We start from the raw sequence: 19,233 nt of genomic DNA on the forward strand, positions 1-19,233 counted from the left end.
GAGAATATTTGCACCGCAACACAACATAAACACTACAGAACAAATTCCCAGAATTCCCTGCAGCACCAACTTTTCCGGGACACTACAATATAAACAAACGCCATTGGTGGATCTACACCTAACATCCACTGTGATGATACCAGTACAGGAGCGTATATAGTCGATACTACAATGATTACATCAATATTTTTTAGCATCACAAAATCTTTTTTTTTATTTATTTTTTTATATTATGTTTATAAACTCAGGAAATACGTCCCTGGACACATGGGGACTTTGAATATGACCAATGTATGATCCTGTAACTACTTGGTCTCGGATTGATACCCAAATTTGTGGTATCATCCAAAACTAATGTAAAGTATCAAACAACAGAAGAATAAGTGATTATTGCATTTTAACAGAAGTGTAGATAGAACATGTTAAAAGAGAAAGTAAGTAGATATTAACAGTAAATGAACAAGTAGATTAATAATCCATTTTCTACCACTTGTCCTTAATAACGTTGACAAAATAATAGGTAGATAAATGACACAATATGTTACTGCATATGTCAGCAGACTAATTAGGAGCCTTTGTTTGTTTACTTACTACTAAAGGACAAGTTGTCTAGTATGTTCACTATTTTATTTAAGGACAAACTTGCAATAAGAAACATATGTTTAATGTACCCTAAGATTTTTTTGTTAAAATAAAGCCAATAATGCAATTTTTTTGTGGTCCCCTTTATTTAGAAAAGTATCGAAATAATTTTAGTACCAGTACCGGTCCCAAAATATTGGTATGAGAAAACACTAATTCAACATTAACATTGTGTGCATCATTTGTCTATAAAATTGTTGTAAGTACACCTTTCCATAACGTTGTATCCTTTTTAACATTAAAGAAAACAAATAATTAAATATAGATCAACAAATCATCAAAAAAAATACTTTTAACATTATTTTTGCGTCTATGACAGAAAATATTTATTGCCTGAAATTAAAAAAAATGCATATCTTTCTTTAAACAAAAACAAAATTACAGACTTGGACCATTTAATACTGGAACTTTTTGTTATAAAATCAATAGATAAAAATACATTCAACATTAACTGAGGATACATTAAATAAATAAATACAACATTTTAATCACAATGGAGTAAGGAGTAAGTTTTGAAGTACACAGATTTTGGAAGCGCGGTACTGTATGATACTGCATCATACTGATAAAGCATGTTTACGAGGAACTAGTTTATCACCTAAACCTGCCTTCAGGTTTACTTACTACTAAAAGACAAGTTGTCTAGTATGTTCACTATTTTTATTTAAGGACAAACTTGCAATAAGAAACATATGTTTAATGTACCCTAAGATTTTTTTGTTAAAATTAAGCCAATAATGAAATTTTTTGTGCTCCCTTTTATTTAGAAAAGTACCAAAATATTGGTATCGGGACAACACTAATATACAGTATATAATATATACATATTAATATATATTATTTTATATTTTATTTTTATATAATATATACAATATATAACAAATCCCAATTACCATGTACAATATTACAGTATATGTAACAGCTGCAGCATAAAATAGAGAGTCGATAGCAGAAAATATACATTATAAAGAAAGAGAGGTGGCTAACATAGAAGCGGTCAAGTAATAGACAGATATCATCTATTGCTGTATGGCGATCTTCTCAATTTTTAAACGAGAATATAATTATTCATGCTAGAATTAGGATTAAGATGTAAAGTCAATGACTAAAAATAAGTATATAGCTCCTAAAACTAGGGACATTTCCAGAAATGCAATTTCAAATCTTGGCAAATGGCAAATAAACCTACAATGTAATGCTGGTTCTACAATGTAATGCTGGTTCCAAGTGAGCAGGCCAGGTGAGGGCGAGAGAGGAAAGGAAGCCTGGAAGTAGTAAACCAGATCCCTGAGCTAACTTTAGACTTCCACCCTCTTTAATTAACTCGAACTGAAGTCATGAATGTCTTAACGAGGCCCCCAGTTCTGTCCCGGAAACCCACACTTCGCCTGGTATGTACACGAGAACTGGTTCATGGCTCTGTGCGATAGACCTTATGTTGGGATTCTTTTAGTAAGCCCTGGGTCTTAGGCGGTAAATTCTGCACTCTTTATGCACAGGCGGTAACCCAATTTTGAGGTTGGGATGTGTGTTAAAGGGGAACTGCACTTTTTGGGGGGAATTTTGCTTATGATTTGTCAAGGTCATCATAGGGCAGGGGTCACCGACCCATTGATCGCGATCAACCAGTCCATCCTTGGGACCTTTCCGGTCGATCGCGATAAAATTAGAAAAATAAATATGACATCAGTGACACTATGGAGCCAGAAGTTTTGGTATCCAAAAAAATGATTGACATTGTAGAAAAAGTTGTATTGCCACCGAAACAAGTTTTGGCAACAATATTTTTGGTTTAATGTTTTCGATGCCAATATTCATATTTTTGTACACTTTTATTGTCTTTGTGTGTTTCAAAGGTTTTTATTATCGCTTCCCTTTTTTTACGTTTTCTTTTTCGGAATCGCTTCTTTTTTTTAACGGTATAAAAATAATGGCTGAGTTTTAGCGAGAGGGGCGTGCACCTGTGGGCAGGGCCTATAGCAAGTTTAACCGGAAGCAGTTTTTAAAACACCGTAGAAGAAGAAAGGAGAACCGATGGAGTCTAAATCAAGTATAAAAGTTATATGATATGTTCGTGTTAACCAAGACTGAGGGTCTGCAACGCGCGGCTTTCGAGCCACAAGCATCTCTTTAGCGCCGACCTAGTGGCTCCCTGGAGCTTTTTCAAAAATGTAAGAAAATGATGGGGGGTAAAATATATTTTTTGTTTTAATAAGGTTTCTGTAGGAGGACAAACATGACACAAACCTTCCTAATTGTTAGAAACCCCACTGTTTACATTAAACATGCTTCACTGCGAGCCATTTTGTCCTAATTTCGGAAGTCCTTGAACGCACCGTAGTTTGTTTACATGTACAACTTTCCTTGATGCTGCCACAGAGAGACGTGTTTTATGCCACTCCTTCTCTGTCTCTATTTGTCCATCAAACGTTTTATGCTGTGCGTGAATCCACAAAGGTGAGCTTTGTTGATGTTATTGACTTGTGTGTAGTGCTAATCAGACATATTTGGTCACTGCATGACTGCAAGCTCATCAATGCTAACATGCTATTTATGCTAGCTGTATGTACAAAATGCATCAATATGCCTCATATTTTAGGTAGCTTTGAGGTCATTTTATTTGTAGTTTCCAGGAGTTATCACACCCTCTGAAAAGCCTCCATTTTAGTAATGTTTTCCAATGTGGTAAGAATGTGTAGAATAAATATTACATTTCAACATTTCTGTCAACGAAGATTTGCATGAGCCTGCGACACAGTCATTTGATAGTAGGCTAATATAGCTAATACAGACACTTACATCATGTGTTGCTTTCATTATAACACTTATGTAAGGCTCTACATTTTTTGCGGCTCCAGACAGATTTATTTTTAAATTTTTGGTCCAATATGGCTCTTTCAACATTTTGGGTTGCCGACCCCTGACCTAGACATACTTTGAGGATGTAGTATAACTGGTACAGAAATTATGTATTTTTAAATGATCTATGTTTGTCTTGATATAGTCTTGATATTTGGTGAAACTCCGCAAGGAACAACGCTTTGTTACATTTCCACACGGAGAGAAAAGAGTGATATTAAAATGTAAGTGTAGCTGTATTTATTCATTTCAAACATTTAACAGCAGACATGTAAAGCTTGGTGTGACACAAGTAACCAATTTGTGTTAAAATACGAAACTTTGACTATCGTAATGATGAGCGACCTCCGGCAATAACAGTATCTGTAATGTATTATTTCATATTTTGTTTGCACACAGCTAGCCACACGCGTATGTTGTCTGTCATTATACACGCATGGCGTACTGTGTGTATCATGATCAATGTAAAGCGTCTCTGTTTAGTCCAGCTGGGCAGGGACATTGTTTCCGGTTTATTTGGGTAAGCACTCCATTTATGTCAAAATCATAATCCATCCTCAGTATATTCAGCTTCAAAAATAAAACGTTGTGAATTCTCATTTGTCCAAAAATAGTCGACTTTGTTGTTTGTTACCGACTCTGCCATGATTAGAAGACACATACGCCTTTGTTTCTGGATGTAGGAACACACAGTTGCTGCCAGAAGTCGGAAGTGCGCTGCTATGGAAACGGAAATAAATGTGCCGAGGAATTAAGTCTGGCGATGATTAAAATGACCAAAATAGGGTAAATGTTGTACAAAATACATATTTGTACTACATTATTATATTGTGTTCCTCTCTCTCATAATGGTTGTGGATGGGCAAAATTTCCTAAAAAAAGTGCAGTTCCCCTTTAATGTCCATAAAAACAATTCCTTTTATCTACGACGAGTACAAACACCCTTCACTTCCTGTTTACGGCGTTGACGTTGGCGTTCCCGCGCTGCAGAGAGGATTGTGGGAGATATATTTCATCTGCAGATCCGGCCAGCGCTATAACGGCAGAAAAAAACTACACTCACCAAATTTTTCTTAGATACCATCACAGGTCACGGTATTATTGAGAAGACTTTGAAATACCCTGGTATTTACAATACCGTTACAACCTTACCGTTTTCAAGCCGCAGGGTTCAAAGTGTAGAAAAAAGAAAAGTGGTTTATAGTCCAGAATTAACAGTAAGTTCGTAAATTGAGGTTCCACTGTGAGCACAATTTTATAGTTTGCACACACTATTTAGCGCGTGTTATTTGGGATCTGATCTGCCACATTAATGAGAAACCTGTCACGGCCCGGGCACATCCCATGCGCATTCATCTGTGCGCTCTGCTGAGAGTGCCACTCCGGCTGCAGCAGGCGGCTGCATTAAATCATCAATCAGTCAGCACTTAACACACCTGTCGCTGATGAGCTCTCTGGGCTTCTTAAGCCAGAGCAGACCTGCGTTCCGGGCCAGAACATAGTTTCCTGTTCCGTACAGTGAGCCAAGTCGTGTCAAACTCTATGCTCTCTCTCTCTCTCTATGTTTGTTGCCCCGTCGTGCTCATTGAGTCCTGTGTCGTGTCGTTCCAGCAGCATTCCTCCGTCCCCTGATTGCGAGCTGTGTGTCTCGTCTCCCCTGGTTCCCTGGATGCCCCTTTTGGATCTGGACCTCCTGCCTGGACACGGACCTTTGACGCCTCTCTCCTGCGCTTGACCTCACGCCTGCCCACGGACCTCCGAGCTTGCCTTGCCCTTTTGGACTTCCGCACCTCACTCAACACTACCGGTAACACTCAACAGCTAATCACTACACATAGTCGCACACCACACACATTTGGATTAGTTTCACACTCCACAGTTTTGTTAATATATAACAAATATAGAGCCAAAACGACATCCTGCATTCTGTGCAGTCTTCTTCTCCCTGTACTAGGGCTGGGCGATATATCGATATACTCGATATATCGCGGGTTTGTCTCTGTGCGATATAGAAAATGACTATATCGTGATATTCGACTATACGTTCTCACGCAGTTGCTTTTAGCTGCGGGCATTACACTACAGGCTCTTTTTACTCTGTCTTGTCACTCCTTCTCACAGACAGACAAGCGCACCTTCTTACACACGTCACATACTGTCACGACATACGTCATACGTCACATACATATACGCCCTCCTTGAGCAGAGAGGTAGCAGCATGGCTAAAGTTAGCTGTGATGCTAGTGGGAAGACGAGAGAAAGAAGGTGCGAATCTGGTAACAAATGAAGGAATAATTAATTCCCAAGAAAAACAGCAGGGGTCTATCGTCTGGCGGTGGTTTGGCTTCAAGTGGGAATATGTCGAACAGACAACCGTAATTTGTCAAGTGTGGGGCGAAAGCGTTTCTACAAAAAGTAGCATTACTGCTAATATGTAGCATCATTTGAAAAGTCACCTGAAGAGTTATTGAAACTCTGCATGTCAACATCTCCGTTCGGTGCCACACCAACAAAATGCCGAGGCAAACATTTCCACATCAACACCGTATGAAAAAAAGAGTCAACATAAGGAGATAACGTCCGTAGGAACCTACCACATAGCAAAGGACGAACACTATTTGATTTCCTATTATGCAGCTCATTTTTATTTGACACTTATTGAAATATCTTGTGTGACATCTTGTTTTAAAATGTCTCTGACAATCTTGCACTTTCTGTTTTGGAAATGACATGAATGTTTGTGTCACTGCTTAATAACAGTTTAATAAATACACTTTTGGTAAATTGACTTAGTTGTGATTTCCCTCTCTGCATGAAAGTTTAAAAGTAGCATATATTAATGCAGTATGAAGAAGAATGTTTTAATGTAGACACATAGAATCATCATACTGCTGTGATTATATGCATTAAGTGTTCATTCAAGGCTAAGGCAAAATATCGAGATATATATCGTGTATCGCGACATGGCCTAAAAATATCGAGATATTAAAAAAAGGCCATATCGCCCAGCCCTACCCTGTACCGTAACAAAACCCACAGAGCAAAATGACTAAGCCTTTAAAAACGTGCAAAAACAAAGGAAAACAACAGCTGAGTGCTATATGTTAATGAGGAGGCCCACTGAGCATGAACATGTATCAAAAGGTGTCTCTCTACTAGGGATGTCCCGATCTGATATTTGGATCGGATCGGCTGCCGATATTTGCCAAAAATTGAGTATCGGCAAGGCATGGGAAAATGCCGATCTAGATCCAGTTTAAAAAAAAACTCCGGTCCGTGTTTTCCAACGCACCGATTTAAATAATACATTCCACTTTTCTGCTGCTCCGTAATTTCCGTTCCGCATTTTCCAGCACATCTTCAACACATCCTTACATCTGTGAATTCTCACGCAGTTGCTTTTAGCTGCTGGCATTACAGGACAGGCTCTTCTCACTTTTTCCTGTCTCTCCTTCTCACAGACAGCAAGCGCACCTTCTTACACACGTCACATACTGTCACGTCATACGTCACATACTGTCACGTCATACGTCACATACGTATACGTCCTCTCCCAGCAGAGAGGTAGCAGCATGGCTAACGTTAGCTGTGATGCTAGCGCAGCCGTGCGAGCAACGCTCCCTCTAAGGCAGTGGTTCTCAACCTTTTTTTAGTGATGTACCCCCTGTGAAAAAAGTTTTAATTCAAGTACCCCCTAATCAGAACAAAGCATTTTTGGTTGAAAAAAAGAGATAAAGAAGTAAAATACAGCACTATGTCATCAGTTTCTGATTTATTAAATTGTATAACAGTGTAAAATATTGCTCATATGTTGTGGTCTTTCTTTAACTATTTGGAAAAAAGATATAAAAATAACTAAAAACTTGTTGAAAAATAAACAAGTGATTCAATTATAAATAAAGATTTCTACACATAGAAGTAATCATCAACTTAAAGTGCCCTCTTTGGGGATTGTAATAGAGATCCATCTGGATTCATGAACTTAATTCCAAACATTTATTCACAAAAAAATAAATCTTTAACATCAATATTTATGGAACATGTCCACAAAAATCTATCTGTCAACACTGATTTTTTTTTGAGACATTTAAAAAAAATCTCTGCATGAAAGTTTAAAAGTAGCATATATTAATGCAGTATGAAGAAGAATGTTTTAATGTAGACATGCAAGCCTTGAAAGAAAATTTTTAAAATCAAGACTACATTTCCTGCAAATGGGTGCATTTCTACCCTATATTTTAACTTTAGATTTATTCTCATATCAAACTTTTTTGGCTGTCTTTTTCACACTTACATCCGGCACCCCCCTCCACACCCTGGATTATAAATAATGTAAATAATTCAATGTGATTATCTTGTGTGATGACTGTATTATGATGATAGTATATATCTGATAGTATATATCTGTATCATGAATCAATTTAAGTGGACCCCGACTTAAACAAGTTGAAAAACTTATTCGGGTGTTACCATTTAGTGGTCAATTGTACGGAATATGTATTTCACTCTGCAACCTACTAATAAAAGTCTCAATCAATCAATCAAAACACATAGAATCATCATACTGCTGTGATTATATGCATCAAGTGTTCATTCAAGGCTAAGGCAAAATATCGAGATATATATTATGTATCGCAATATGGCCTTAAAATATCGCAATATTAAAAAAAGGCCATATCGCCCAGCCCTTGTTTCAATGATGCCATTCCTGTTTGTCATGTATAATTTTGTCTATTTTGTGTTTATCCTTGAATAAACAGGTCAGTTTCTTGTTACCAACCATTGTGTATTATTCAAACTCCCCTAATTCAGCTGGCTAGTTGTTATCAAGAGTACTAAAACCCTTTTCAACATGATTCTGACAACTAAGTAGGCTAAATAACTTTAAACTTTAATACATGCTCGGATAGGCCAGTATCGGTCAGTATCGGTATCGGTCAGTATCGGTATCGGATCGGAAATGCAAAAACAATATCGGTATCGGATCGGAAGTGCAAAAACCTGGATCGGGACATCCCTACTCTCTACTCACCTCCATAGGTTCGTCAACCTCAGCATCTCCAGTCACAGTATTTGGCAGCAGCCTTAGCACAAAAGCGTCCGCCTCCTCAGGTAGATCATCCCCCACGATATTTATTGGAATCGCAGCGGTCACCTGTCCGGCAGCAAAGCGTACCACCCCACCCTCAGGCGTCAAGTCGTCAGATATCGGCGAAAGTTCCTTTGTGTTCCGACTGATCGACCAGTTGGCAGACACGTCGCCATAGCTACCGCCATTCCTCACAATAACAATGCCCTCAAATCTGCAGGAACAACAAAAGACAATGAGGTTTTTTTTTTCCATGCATATTTTTTCATCACATTGTTTTCTACCTTTGTGTCAGGTCTTCGTCGATCCTGATTGGCTGAATGAACGCACTGCTACTGATTGACAGGACGCCGTGCGGCTTGTCGTTAGGCTCAATGGTGACAAGCACGGCATTGGGTGACACCAGCACGGCGTCTCCTTTGACGCTCTCCTCCAGCAAGACCACTTGGAAGGACTCCGCTATTTCTGGCACTTGGTCATCAGTGATGTTGAACAGTAGGCGGGTCTTGTAGATGAATGGAGGGAAGGTGACTCTTCTGATTGGCTGCAAGTCCAGGAAGTCCTCACCGAGCCTGGCGCTGAACAGTCCTTTGCCGCTCACTATCATGTAATCCACAGTGACCTGGAGAGTGGAGTAAAGATGTTTTGTATACATTTGTCCTAACCCAGCAGACACAAGACGTTGATACGTTGATTATACGTACATGCCCTTCAAAACGGACTTTGAAACAACGTTGCAAAATAGTTGTATTTGTAAATTGAGACAACATAGGTGTGTAACATTGGATCCACATTGTTGAAATGACCAAAATTCAATGGTCAAAGTCAACGTCACAACTTGATATTGATTAAACGTTGTCAAAAAGCATGTTGTTTCAACGTTGTATTTGTGTTGTAGAATATTGGTTTGGAAATGACCAAAATTCAACAGTCAAATCAACGTCACAACATTGATTAAACGTCGTCAAAAAGCATGTTGTTTTAACATTGTATTTGTGTTGTAGAGTATAGGTTGGGAAATGACCAAAATTCAATGGTCAAATCAACGTAACAACCTGACATTGATTAAACGTTGTCAAAAAGCATGTTTCAACGCTGTATTTGTGTTGTAGAATATTGGTTGGGAAATGACCAAAATTTAATGTTCAAATCAACGTCACAACCCAAAATTAGATTAACCGTTGTCAGAAAGCATGTTGTTTCAACATTGTATTTGTGTTGTAGAATATAGGTTGGGAAATTACCAAAATTCAATGGTCAAATCAACGTTAGAACCCAACATTGATCAAACTTGGTCAAAAAGCATGTTGTTTCTACATTGTATTTGTGTTGTAGAATATTGGTTGGAAAATGACCAAAATTCAATGGTCAAATCAACGTCACAGCTTGATTATTAAACGTTGTCAAAAAGCATGTTGTTTCAACGTTGTATTTGTGTTGTATAATATTAGATGGAAAATGACCAAAATTCAATGGTCAAATCAACGTTAGAATCCAACATTGATTTAACATCGTCAAAAAGCATATTGTTTCAACATTGTATTTGTGTTGTATAATATTGGTTGGAAAATTACCAAAATTCAATGGTTAAATCAACATTAGAATCCAACATTAATTAAACGTCGTCAAAAGCATTTTGTTTCAACATTGTATTAGTGTTGTAGAATATTGGTTGCGAAATTACTAAAATTCAATGGTCAAATCAATGTTAGAAGCCAACATTGATTAAACGTTGTCAAAAAGCATGTTGTTTCAACGTTGTATTTGTGTTGTATAATATTGGTTGGAAAATGACCAAAATTCAATGGTTAAATCAACATTAGAATCCAACATTAATTAAACGTCGTCAAAAGCATGTTGTTTCAACATTGTATTTGTGTTGTAGAATATTTGTTGGAAAATGACCAAAAGTCAATGGCCAAATCAACGTTAGAACTCAACATTGATTAAACATTGTCAAAAAGCATGTTGTTTCAACGTTGTATTTGTGTTGTGTAATATTAGTTGGGAAATGACTCAAATTCAAAAGTCAAATCAACGTCACAACCTGACATTAATTAAACGTTGTCAAAAAGCATGTTGTTTCAACATTGTATTTGTGTTGTAGAATATTTGTTGGAAAATGACCAAAATTCAATGGCCAAATCAACGTTGGAACCCAACATTGATTAAACGTTGTCAAAAAGTATGTTGTTTCCCCATTAGTAGGTATGTCTTTATTGTCATTGCACAAGTACAACAAAACTTTGTTTTCAGCACAAACCCGTTCAAGATTAGACAAACAAACAGTGTACAGGGTTACAGAACAGGAACGCTGATGGGTCGCCACAAGGCGCCCCGTAAAAGATGGGGAATAAGGTAAACGCTGGGGAAGGATGAGTAAAAAAATATAATACTGGAGTCCTAAGGGGGCCCAGTCTGGAGTGGGGAAAAAAAAAACCTCCACAGCAAAGCACATATACATATTACAATGTACATCTCGAGATATCTAGCAACAGAGGGGAGGAAGTGGGGGCCATGGTGGCAGGATGCAGCTCTCAGGCACTGACCATCCGTTCATCACCCTTATGGGATTTGCGTCAAGGGCGTTGGATTGGGGGTGGGGGTATGTGTGTGTGGCGTATATTTTTTGTGGATGCATGTGTGTGTGTAAGCCTGCAGTGTGTCTCTGTTCTGCGGCCTTGATGTTGTGCAGCCGATAGTCAGTCCAAAGTCAACAACAACAGGTGTGTGTCCATGAGAGACAAGAAGGCAGTTTTTTGTGTCTTTGCCGCACTGTCCTTCGGGAGAGTCTCGAAGCCAGGGAAACAATCCAAGTTAGAATATTATGTATGCGAGTGAAAATAAAATTTGCTTTTCACTCTAAACTGTCTTTGACTGATCCTCAAAATTGTATTTTTGTTGTAGAATATTGGTTGGAAAGTGACCAAAATTCAATGGTCAAATCAACGTCACAGCTAGATTAAACATTGTCAAAAAGCATGTTGCTTCAACGTTGTATTTGTGTTGTAGAATATTGGTTGGAAAGTGACCAAATTTCAATGGTCAAATCAATGTCACAACCTGACATTGATTAAACGTTGTCAAAAAGCATGTTTCAACGTTGTATTTGTGTTGTAGAAGATTGGTTGGGAAATGACCAAAATTCAATGGTGAAATCAACGTCACAACCTTGATTAAACGTTGTCAAAAAGCCTGTTTCAACATTGAATTTTTTGTTGTAGCATATTGGTTGGAAAATGACCACATTTCAATGGTGAAATCAACGTTAGAACACAACATTGATTAAATATCATCAAAAAACATGTTGTTTCAACGTTGTATTTGTGTTGTAGAATATTGGTTGGAAAATAACCAAAATTCAATGGTGAAATCAACGTCACAACTTTGATTAAACGTTGTCAAAAAGTATGTTGTTTCAACGTTGTATTTGTGTTGTAGAATATTGGTTGGAAAATAACCAAAATTCAATGGTGAAATCAACGTCACAACCTTGATTAAACGTTGTCAAAAAGCATGTTGTTTCAACATTGTATTTGTGTTGTAGAATATTGGTTCGGAAATGACCAAAATTCAATGGTTAAATTAACGTCACAACCTTGATTAAACGTTGTCAAAAAGCATGTTGTTTCAACGTTGTATTTGTGTTGTAGAATATTGGTTGGAAAATGACCAAATTTCAATGGTGAAATCAACGTTAGAATCCAACATTGATTAAACATCATCAAAAAGCATGTTTCAACGTTGTATTTGTGTTGTAGAATATTGGTTGGGAAATGACCAAAATTCAATGGTGAAATCAACGTCACAACCTTGATTAAACGTTGTCAAAATGCATGTTGTTTCAACGTTGTATTTGTGTTGTAGAATATTGGATGGAAAATAACCAAAATTCAATGGTGAAATCAACGTCACAACCTTCATCGATTAAACGTTGTCAAAAAGCATGTTTCAACATTGAATTTTTTGTTGTAGAATAATGGTTGGAAAATGACCAAATTTCAATGGTGAAATCAACGTTAGAATCCAACATTGATTAAACATCATCAAAAAGCATGTTTCAACGTTGTATTTGTGTTGTAGAAGATTGGTTCGAAAATGACCAACATTCAATGGTGAAATCAACGTCACAGCCTTGATTAAACGTTGTCAAAAAGCATGTTGTTTCAACGTTGTATTTGTGTTGTAGAATATTGGTTGGGAAATGACCAAAATTCAATGGTGAAATCAACGTCACAAACTGACATCGATTAAACGTTGTCAAAAAGCATGTTTCAACTTTGAATTTTTTGTTGTAGAATATTGGTTGGAAAATGACCACATTTCAATGGTGAAATCAACGTTAGAACCGAACATTGATTAAACATCATCAAAAAGCATGTTGTTTCAACGTTGTATTTGTGTTGTCGAATATTGGTTGGACAATAACCAAAATTCAATGGTGAAATCAACGTCACAACCTTGATTAAACGTTGTCAAAAAGCATGTTGTTTCAACGTTGTATTTGTGTTGTAGAATATTGGTTGGGAAATGACCAAAATTCAATGGTGAAATCAACGTCACAACCTTGATTAAACGTTGTCAAAAAGCATGTTGTTTCAACGTTGTATTTGTGTTGTAGAATATTGGTTGGAAAATGACCAAATTTCAATGGTGAAATCAACGTTAGAATCCAACATTGATTAAACATCATCAAAAAGCATGTTTCAACGTTGTATTTGTGTTGTCGAATATTGGTTGGAAAATAACCAAAATTCAATGGTGAAATCAACGTCACAACCTTGATTAAACGTTGTCAAAAAGCATGTTGTTTCAACGTTGTATTTGTGTTGTCGAATATTGGTTGGAAAATAACCAAAATTCAATGGTGAAATCAACGTCACAACCTTGATTAAACGTTGTCAAAAAGCATGTTGTTTCAACATTGTATTTGTGTTGTAGAATATTGGTTGGAAAATGACCAAAATTCAATGGTGAAATCAACGTCACAACCTGACATCGATTAAACGTTGTCAAAAAGCATGTTTCAACATTGAATGTTTTGTTGTAGAATATTGGTTGGAAAATGACAAAATTTCAATGGTGAAATCAACGTCACAACCTTGATTAAACGTTGTCAAAAAGCGTATTGTTTCAACGTTGTATTTGTGTTGTAGAATATTGGTTAGGAAATGACCAAAATTCAATGGTGAAATCAACGTCACAACCTGACATCGATTAATTGTTGTCAAAAAGCATGTTTCAACTTTGAATTTTTTGTTGTAGAATATTGGTTGGAAAATGACCACATTTCAATGATGAAATCAACGTTAGAACCCAACATTGATTAAACATCATCAAAAAGCATGTTGTTTCAACGTTGTATTTGTGTTGTACAATATTGGTTGGAAAATGACCAAAATTCAATGGTGAAATCAACGTCACAACCTTGATTAAACGTTGTCAAAAAGCATGTTGTTTCAACGTTGTATTTGTGTTGTAGAATATTGGTTGGAAAATAACCTAAATTTAATGGTGAAATCAACGTCACAACCTTGATTAAACGTTGTCAAAAAGCATGTTGTTTCAACATTGTATTTGTGTTGTAGAATATTGGTTGGAAAATGACCAAATTTCAATGGTGAAATCAACGTTAGAATCCAACATTGATTAAACATCATCAAAAAGCATGTTGTTTCAACGTTGTATTTGTGTTGTACAATATTGGTTGGAAAATGACCAAAATTCAATGGTGAAATCAACGTCACAACCTTGATTAAACGTTGTCAAAAAGCATGTTGTTTCAACGTTGTATTTGTGTTGTAGAATAATGGTTGGAAAATAACCAAAATTCAATGGTGAAATCAACGTCACAAACTGACATCGATTAAACGTTGTCAAAAAGCATGTTTCAACTTTGAATTTTTTGTTGTAGAATATTGGTTGGAAAATGACCACATTTCAATGGTGAAATCAACGTTAGAACCGAACATTGATTAAACATCATCAAAAAGCATGTTGTTTCAACGTTGTATTTGTGTTGTCGAATATTGGTTGGACAATAACCAAAATTCAATGGTGAAATCAACGTCACAACCTTGATTAAACGTTGTCAAAAAGCATGTTGTTTCAACGTTGTATTTGTGTTGTAGAATATTGGTTGGGAAATGACCAAAATTCAATGGTGAAATCAACGTCACAACCTTGATTAAACGTTGTCAAAAAGCATGTTGTTTCAACGTTGTATTTGTGTTGTAGAATATTGGTTGGAAAATGACCAAATTTCAATGGTGAAATCAACGTTAGAATCCAACATTGATTAAACATCATCAAAAAGCATGTTTCAACGTTGTATTTGTGTTGTAGAAGATTGGTTGGAAAATGACCAAAATTCAATGATGAAATCAACATCACAACCTTGATTAAATGTTGTCAAAAAGCATGTTGTTTCAACGTTGTATTTGTGTTGTCGAATATTGGTTGGAAAATAACCAAAATTCAATGGTGAAATCAACGTCACAACCTTGATTAAACGTTGTCAAAAAGCATGTTGTTTCAACGTTGTATTTGTGTTGTCGAATATTGGTTGGAAAATAACCAAAATTCAATGGTGAAATCAACGTCACAACCTTGATTAAACGTTGTCAAAAAGCATGTTGTTTCAACATTGTATTTGTGTTGTAGAATATTGGTTGGAAAATGACCAAAATTCAATGGTGAAATCAACGTCACAACCTGACATCGATTAAACGTTGTCAAAAAGCATGTTTCAACATTGAATGTTTTGTTGTAGAATATTGGTTGGAAAATGACAAAATTTCAATGGTGAAATCAACGTCACAACCTTGATTAAACGTTGTCAAAAAGCGTATTGTTTCAACGTTGTATTTGTGTTGTAGAATATTGGTTAGGAAATGACCAAAATTCAATGGTGAAATCAACGTCACAACCTGACATCGATTAATTGTTGTCAAAAAGCATGTTTCAACTTTGAATTTTTTGTTGTAGAATATTGGTTGGAAAATGACCACATTTCAATGATGAAATCAACGTTAGAACCCAACATTGATTAAACATCATCAAAAAGCATGTTGTTTCAACGTTGTATTTGTGTTGTACAATATTGGTTGGAAAATGACCAAAATTCAATGGTCAAATCACTTTTTTTTCACTTTTTTTTCTCCACATTTTGTTATGTTACAGCTTTATTCCAAAATGGAGTCAATTCAGTTTTGTCCTCAAAATTCTTCAAACAATACCCCATAATAACAATGTAAAATTTGTTTGCAAATCTATTTAGATTAAAAATCATATTTAATGCCAATATTTTTCTTTGATTGCACTATTTTACATTTTTTGCAGTCTCCTTTATTTTGAAATGTGTCGAAAAGTATTGAAATACATTTTGGTACCGGTACCAAAATATTGGTGTTGGGACCAATGTTCCCTCTAATTTTTTATATGTGTGAGCAAACGCAAAAACTCCCTGAGAATTCAGCGGAGCCCATGTGAGCAACATCAGACGTGCACACTGTGGCTACACCAGCAGCACACCTGTCCCAAACCTGACTAAATAACAAGTTCAATCTCCATCCATCCATCCATTTTCTACCGCTTGTCCCTTTCGGGGTCGCGGGGGGTGCTGGAGCCTATCTCAGCTGCATTCGGGCGGAAGGCGGGGTACACCCTGGACAAGTCCCCACCTCATCGCAGGGACAACACAGATAGACAGACAACATTCTCTTATTATTATAATCAAATGACAGCAGTCATTTCCATGAGGTTATTTTCTAATATAAGTGTTTAGGCCCACTTACAATGACAATAACAAAAAATATTGTTTTTCATGAACTGTGTACTTGTATTGTTTGTCTGGGTGGAGGTCCTGCTTTGGAAATAATGTGTACCCCTTTCAGACATTGCATTTAGTTCCCATTAAAACATTCACATGTTGCACAATGAGATGTAAGCAGGGGATCATGTGTACATTCCTGCAACTTCCTGTTTTAAAAAAAAATATTTTTATTAGTATTTATTTAATATACTAACAGCATTTCATGATTAATATTTATAAATTAAGATTCCTAATAAATGACACTAGAATAAGCACACATTTGATTGGTAAATCATAGTGCAACGACCTGGAATTACACTTTATGTGTGGTGTTGGAGTTGTCCGACTTTTTGTGTGGCTGTAAACGCATCATTGGCTAGTGCCATATGTGCATGTGTTGGTGCAGGTGAGAAAGAGCGAGCGGCTGCTGTTGATATAACAAAGTTGCTTTTGGTCTGGTTTGTACTGCAGAAAATGACCAGTTTTGCTAGATATACATTTTTTTTACTAATGTTTTGGTGATGTGTTTATGGCCGACAATAAAGAGTTTTGCTCAGTAAAGTGATCGATGGAATTCATGTCCTCTAAGCGTCTCGATAGACGTTACAATATTTGAACAATGATGATGAAAACTGTTTTTTCTGTCGTGTCCGTGTGTCGAAAATTGTTGCGATTATTTTTTATTTGATTTTGTGCGTGGCATAGATTTGCCGTGCGCAGTGGACGCTTGAGCAGTGCGCAATTGCACATGCGCGCACCTTAGAGGGAACGTTGGTTGGGACAACCCTAACACATTTACATACTGTACATATATACAATATGGACCTACATTCTATTCATATACTGTCATCTTTATCAATGATTATATTACAGAACCTCTCTGAAAATAACTTAATAAATATGTCCATTTTATCTCAAATACTAACATTTTTTTATTTCTATTTTCTGTCAGGGTGGTTGTCCAGGACTTTCTATTAGGTTGTGCGGCCTCTTTCCAAGTCCTCTGTTTATTTGCAATGATTCTAAAAATGTTAAAAAGATGTATATGTGCTGGTTTCACTTTGTGCTTTATATGTGTGCATATTTTCTGTTTGCACATTCCATTTAAAGGCATTATATATTTTTTTACCTCTTCCCAAAAAGATGACACTGGGCGGATAAACAGCAGACGAGTACAATGCATCCAGAAAGTATTGTCCCCACATTTTGTTATGTTACAGCCTTATTTCAAAATAATAATAATACAATTCATTTTTGTCCTCAAAATTCTACACACAATACCCCATTATGAGAATTTGATTTTTTTTTTTTTTTGCACATTTTTTAAATGAAAAAAACACATGTTCATAAGTATTAAGACCCTTTGCAGTCTTTTTTTAAACAATGCCACAAGCTTGGCACACCTATCTTTGGGCAGTTTCGCCCATTCCTCTTTGCAGCATCTCAGGTTGGATGGCAAGTGTTGGTTTTCATTCAGGATGTCTCTGTAAGCTGCTGCATTCATCTTTGCCTCTATCATGACTCGTCTCCCAGTTCCTACCGCCGAAAACCATCCCCACAGCATGATGCTGCCACCACCATACTTCACTGTAGGGATGGTATTGACCTGGTGATGAGCGGTGCCTGGTTTCCTCTAAACATGATGCCTGGCATTCATGCCAAAGAGTTCAATCTTTGTCTCAACAGACCAGAGAATTTTGTTCAGGTGCATTTTGGCAAACTTTTTACAAAAAAATGCCTTCCGTCTGGTCACTCTGCCATGCAGGTCTGATTGGTGGTTTGCTGCAGAGATGGTTGTCCTTCTGGAAGGTCCTCCTCTCTCCGCAGAGGAATGATGTAGCTCTGACAGAGTGACCATCAGGTTCTTGGTCACCTTCCGGACTGGACTAAGATGAATGCAGCATTGAACAGAGACATCCACGAGGAAAAACAATGCTTCCCATTCAACTTGATGGGAATTTGAGAGGTGGCGCATAGAGCAGTGTTTTTCAACCTTTTTTGAGCCAAGTCACATTTTTTTCATTGAAAAAATCCAGAGGCACACCACCAGCAGAAAACATTAAAAAATTAAACTCAGTAGCCGACATTGACAGTAAAAAGTCGTTATTGCGATTGTTGTATATTAATTTAAACCATAACCAAGCATGCATCACTGTAGCTCGTCTCAAAGTAGGTGTGCTGTCACGACCTGTCACATCACGCCGTGACTTATTTGGAGTTTTTTGGTGTTTTCTTGTGTGTAGTGTTTTAGTTCTTGTCTTGTGCTCCTATTTTGGTGTTGATTGTCATGTCATGTACCGATGTACTTTGTGGACGCCGTCTGCTCCACACGCTGTAAGTCTTTGCTGTCGTCCAGCATTCTGTTTTTGTTTACTTTGCAGCCAGTTCAGTTTTAGCTTCGTTTTGCATAGCCATCCCTAAACTTCAATGGCTTTTCTTAGCGGCACTCGCCTTTTGTTTATTTTTGGTTTAAGCGTTAGATACCTTTTTACCTGCAAACCATCGTCGTCTTTCCCGACGTCTACAAAGCAATTAGCTACTTGTTGCCACCTACTGATATGGAAGAGTATTACACGGTTACTCTGCCGAGCTCCAGACAGCACAGACACTCAACAACGGCACATTTGCGGATTATAATTACCGGTTTGCAAATTAGGTGAAATTACATAATCTCTCACGGCACACCAAACAATATCTCACGGTACACTAGTGTGCCGCGGCACAGTGGTTGAAAAACACTGGCATAGAGGAATGGGTGAAACTGCCTAAAGATAGGTGTGCCAAGTAGGGATGAAGTTTGATAAGAAATTATTGAGTCCAGATAGGTTGT

The 19,233-nt window shown here is 36.9% G+C and overlaps 1 protein-coding gene across 1 annotated transcript in view; it reads right to left on the reverse strand.

The window, feature by feature from the left end:
- adgrv1 (adhesion G protein-coupled receptor V1) overlaps window positions 1-19,233 on the reverse strand; it is a 513,902-nt gene that overhangs the window by 424,395 nt on the left and 70,274 nt on the right. The window contains exons 8-9 of the mRNA XM_061980535.1: window positions 8,875-9,212; window positions 8,534-8,804 (exon numbers count right to left, since the gene is read on the reverse strand). Of these exons, the coding sequence (XP_061836519.1) occupies window positions 8,534-8,804; window positions 8,875-9,212 (609 nt within the window). The remainder of the gene's footprint in view (window positions 1-8,533; window positions 8,805-8,874; window positions 9,213-19,233) is intronic.

The sequence above is a fragment of the Nerophis lumbriciformis genome, linkage group LG20, assembly GCF_033978685.3.
Source record: "Nerophis lumbriciformis linkage group LG20, RoL_Nlum_v2.1, whole genome shotgun sequence".
Taxonomy (NCBI): domain Eukaryota; kingdom Metazoa; phylum Chordata; class Actinopteri; order Syngnathiformes; family Syngnathidae; genus Nerophis; species Nerophis lumbriciformis.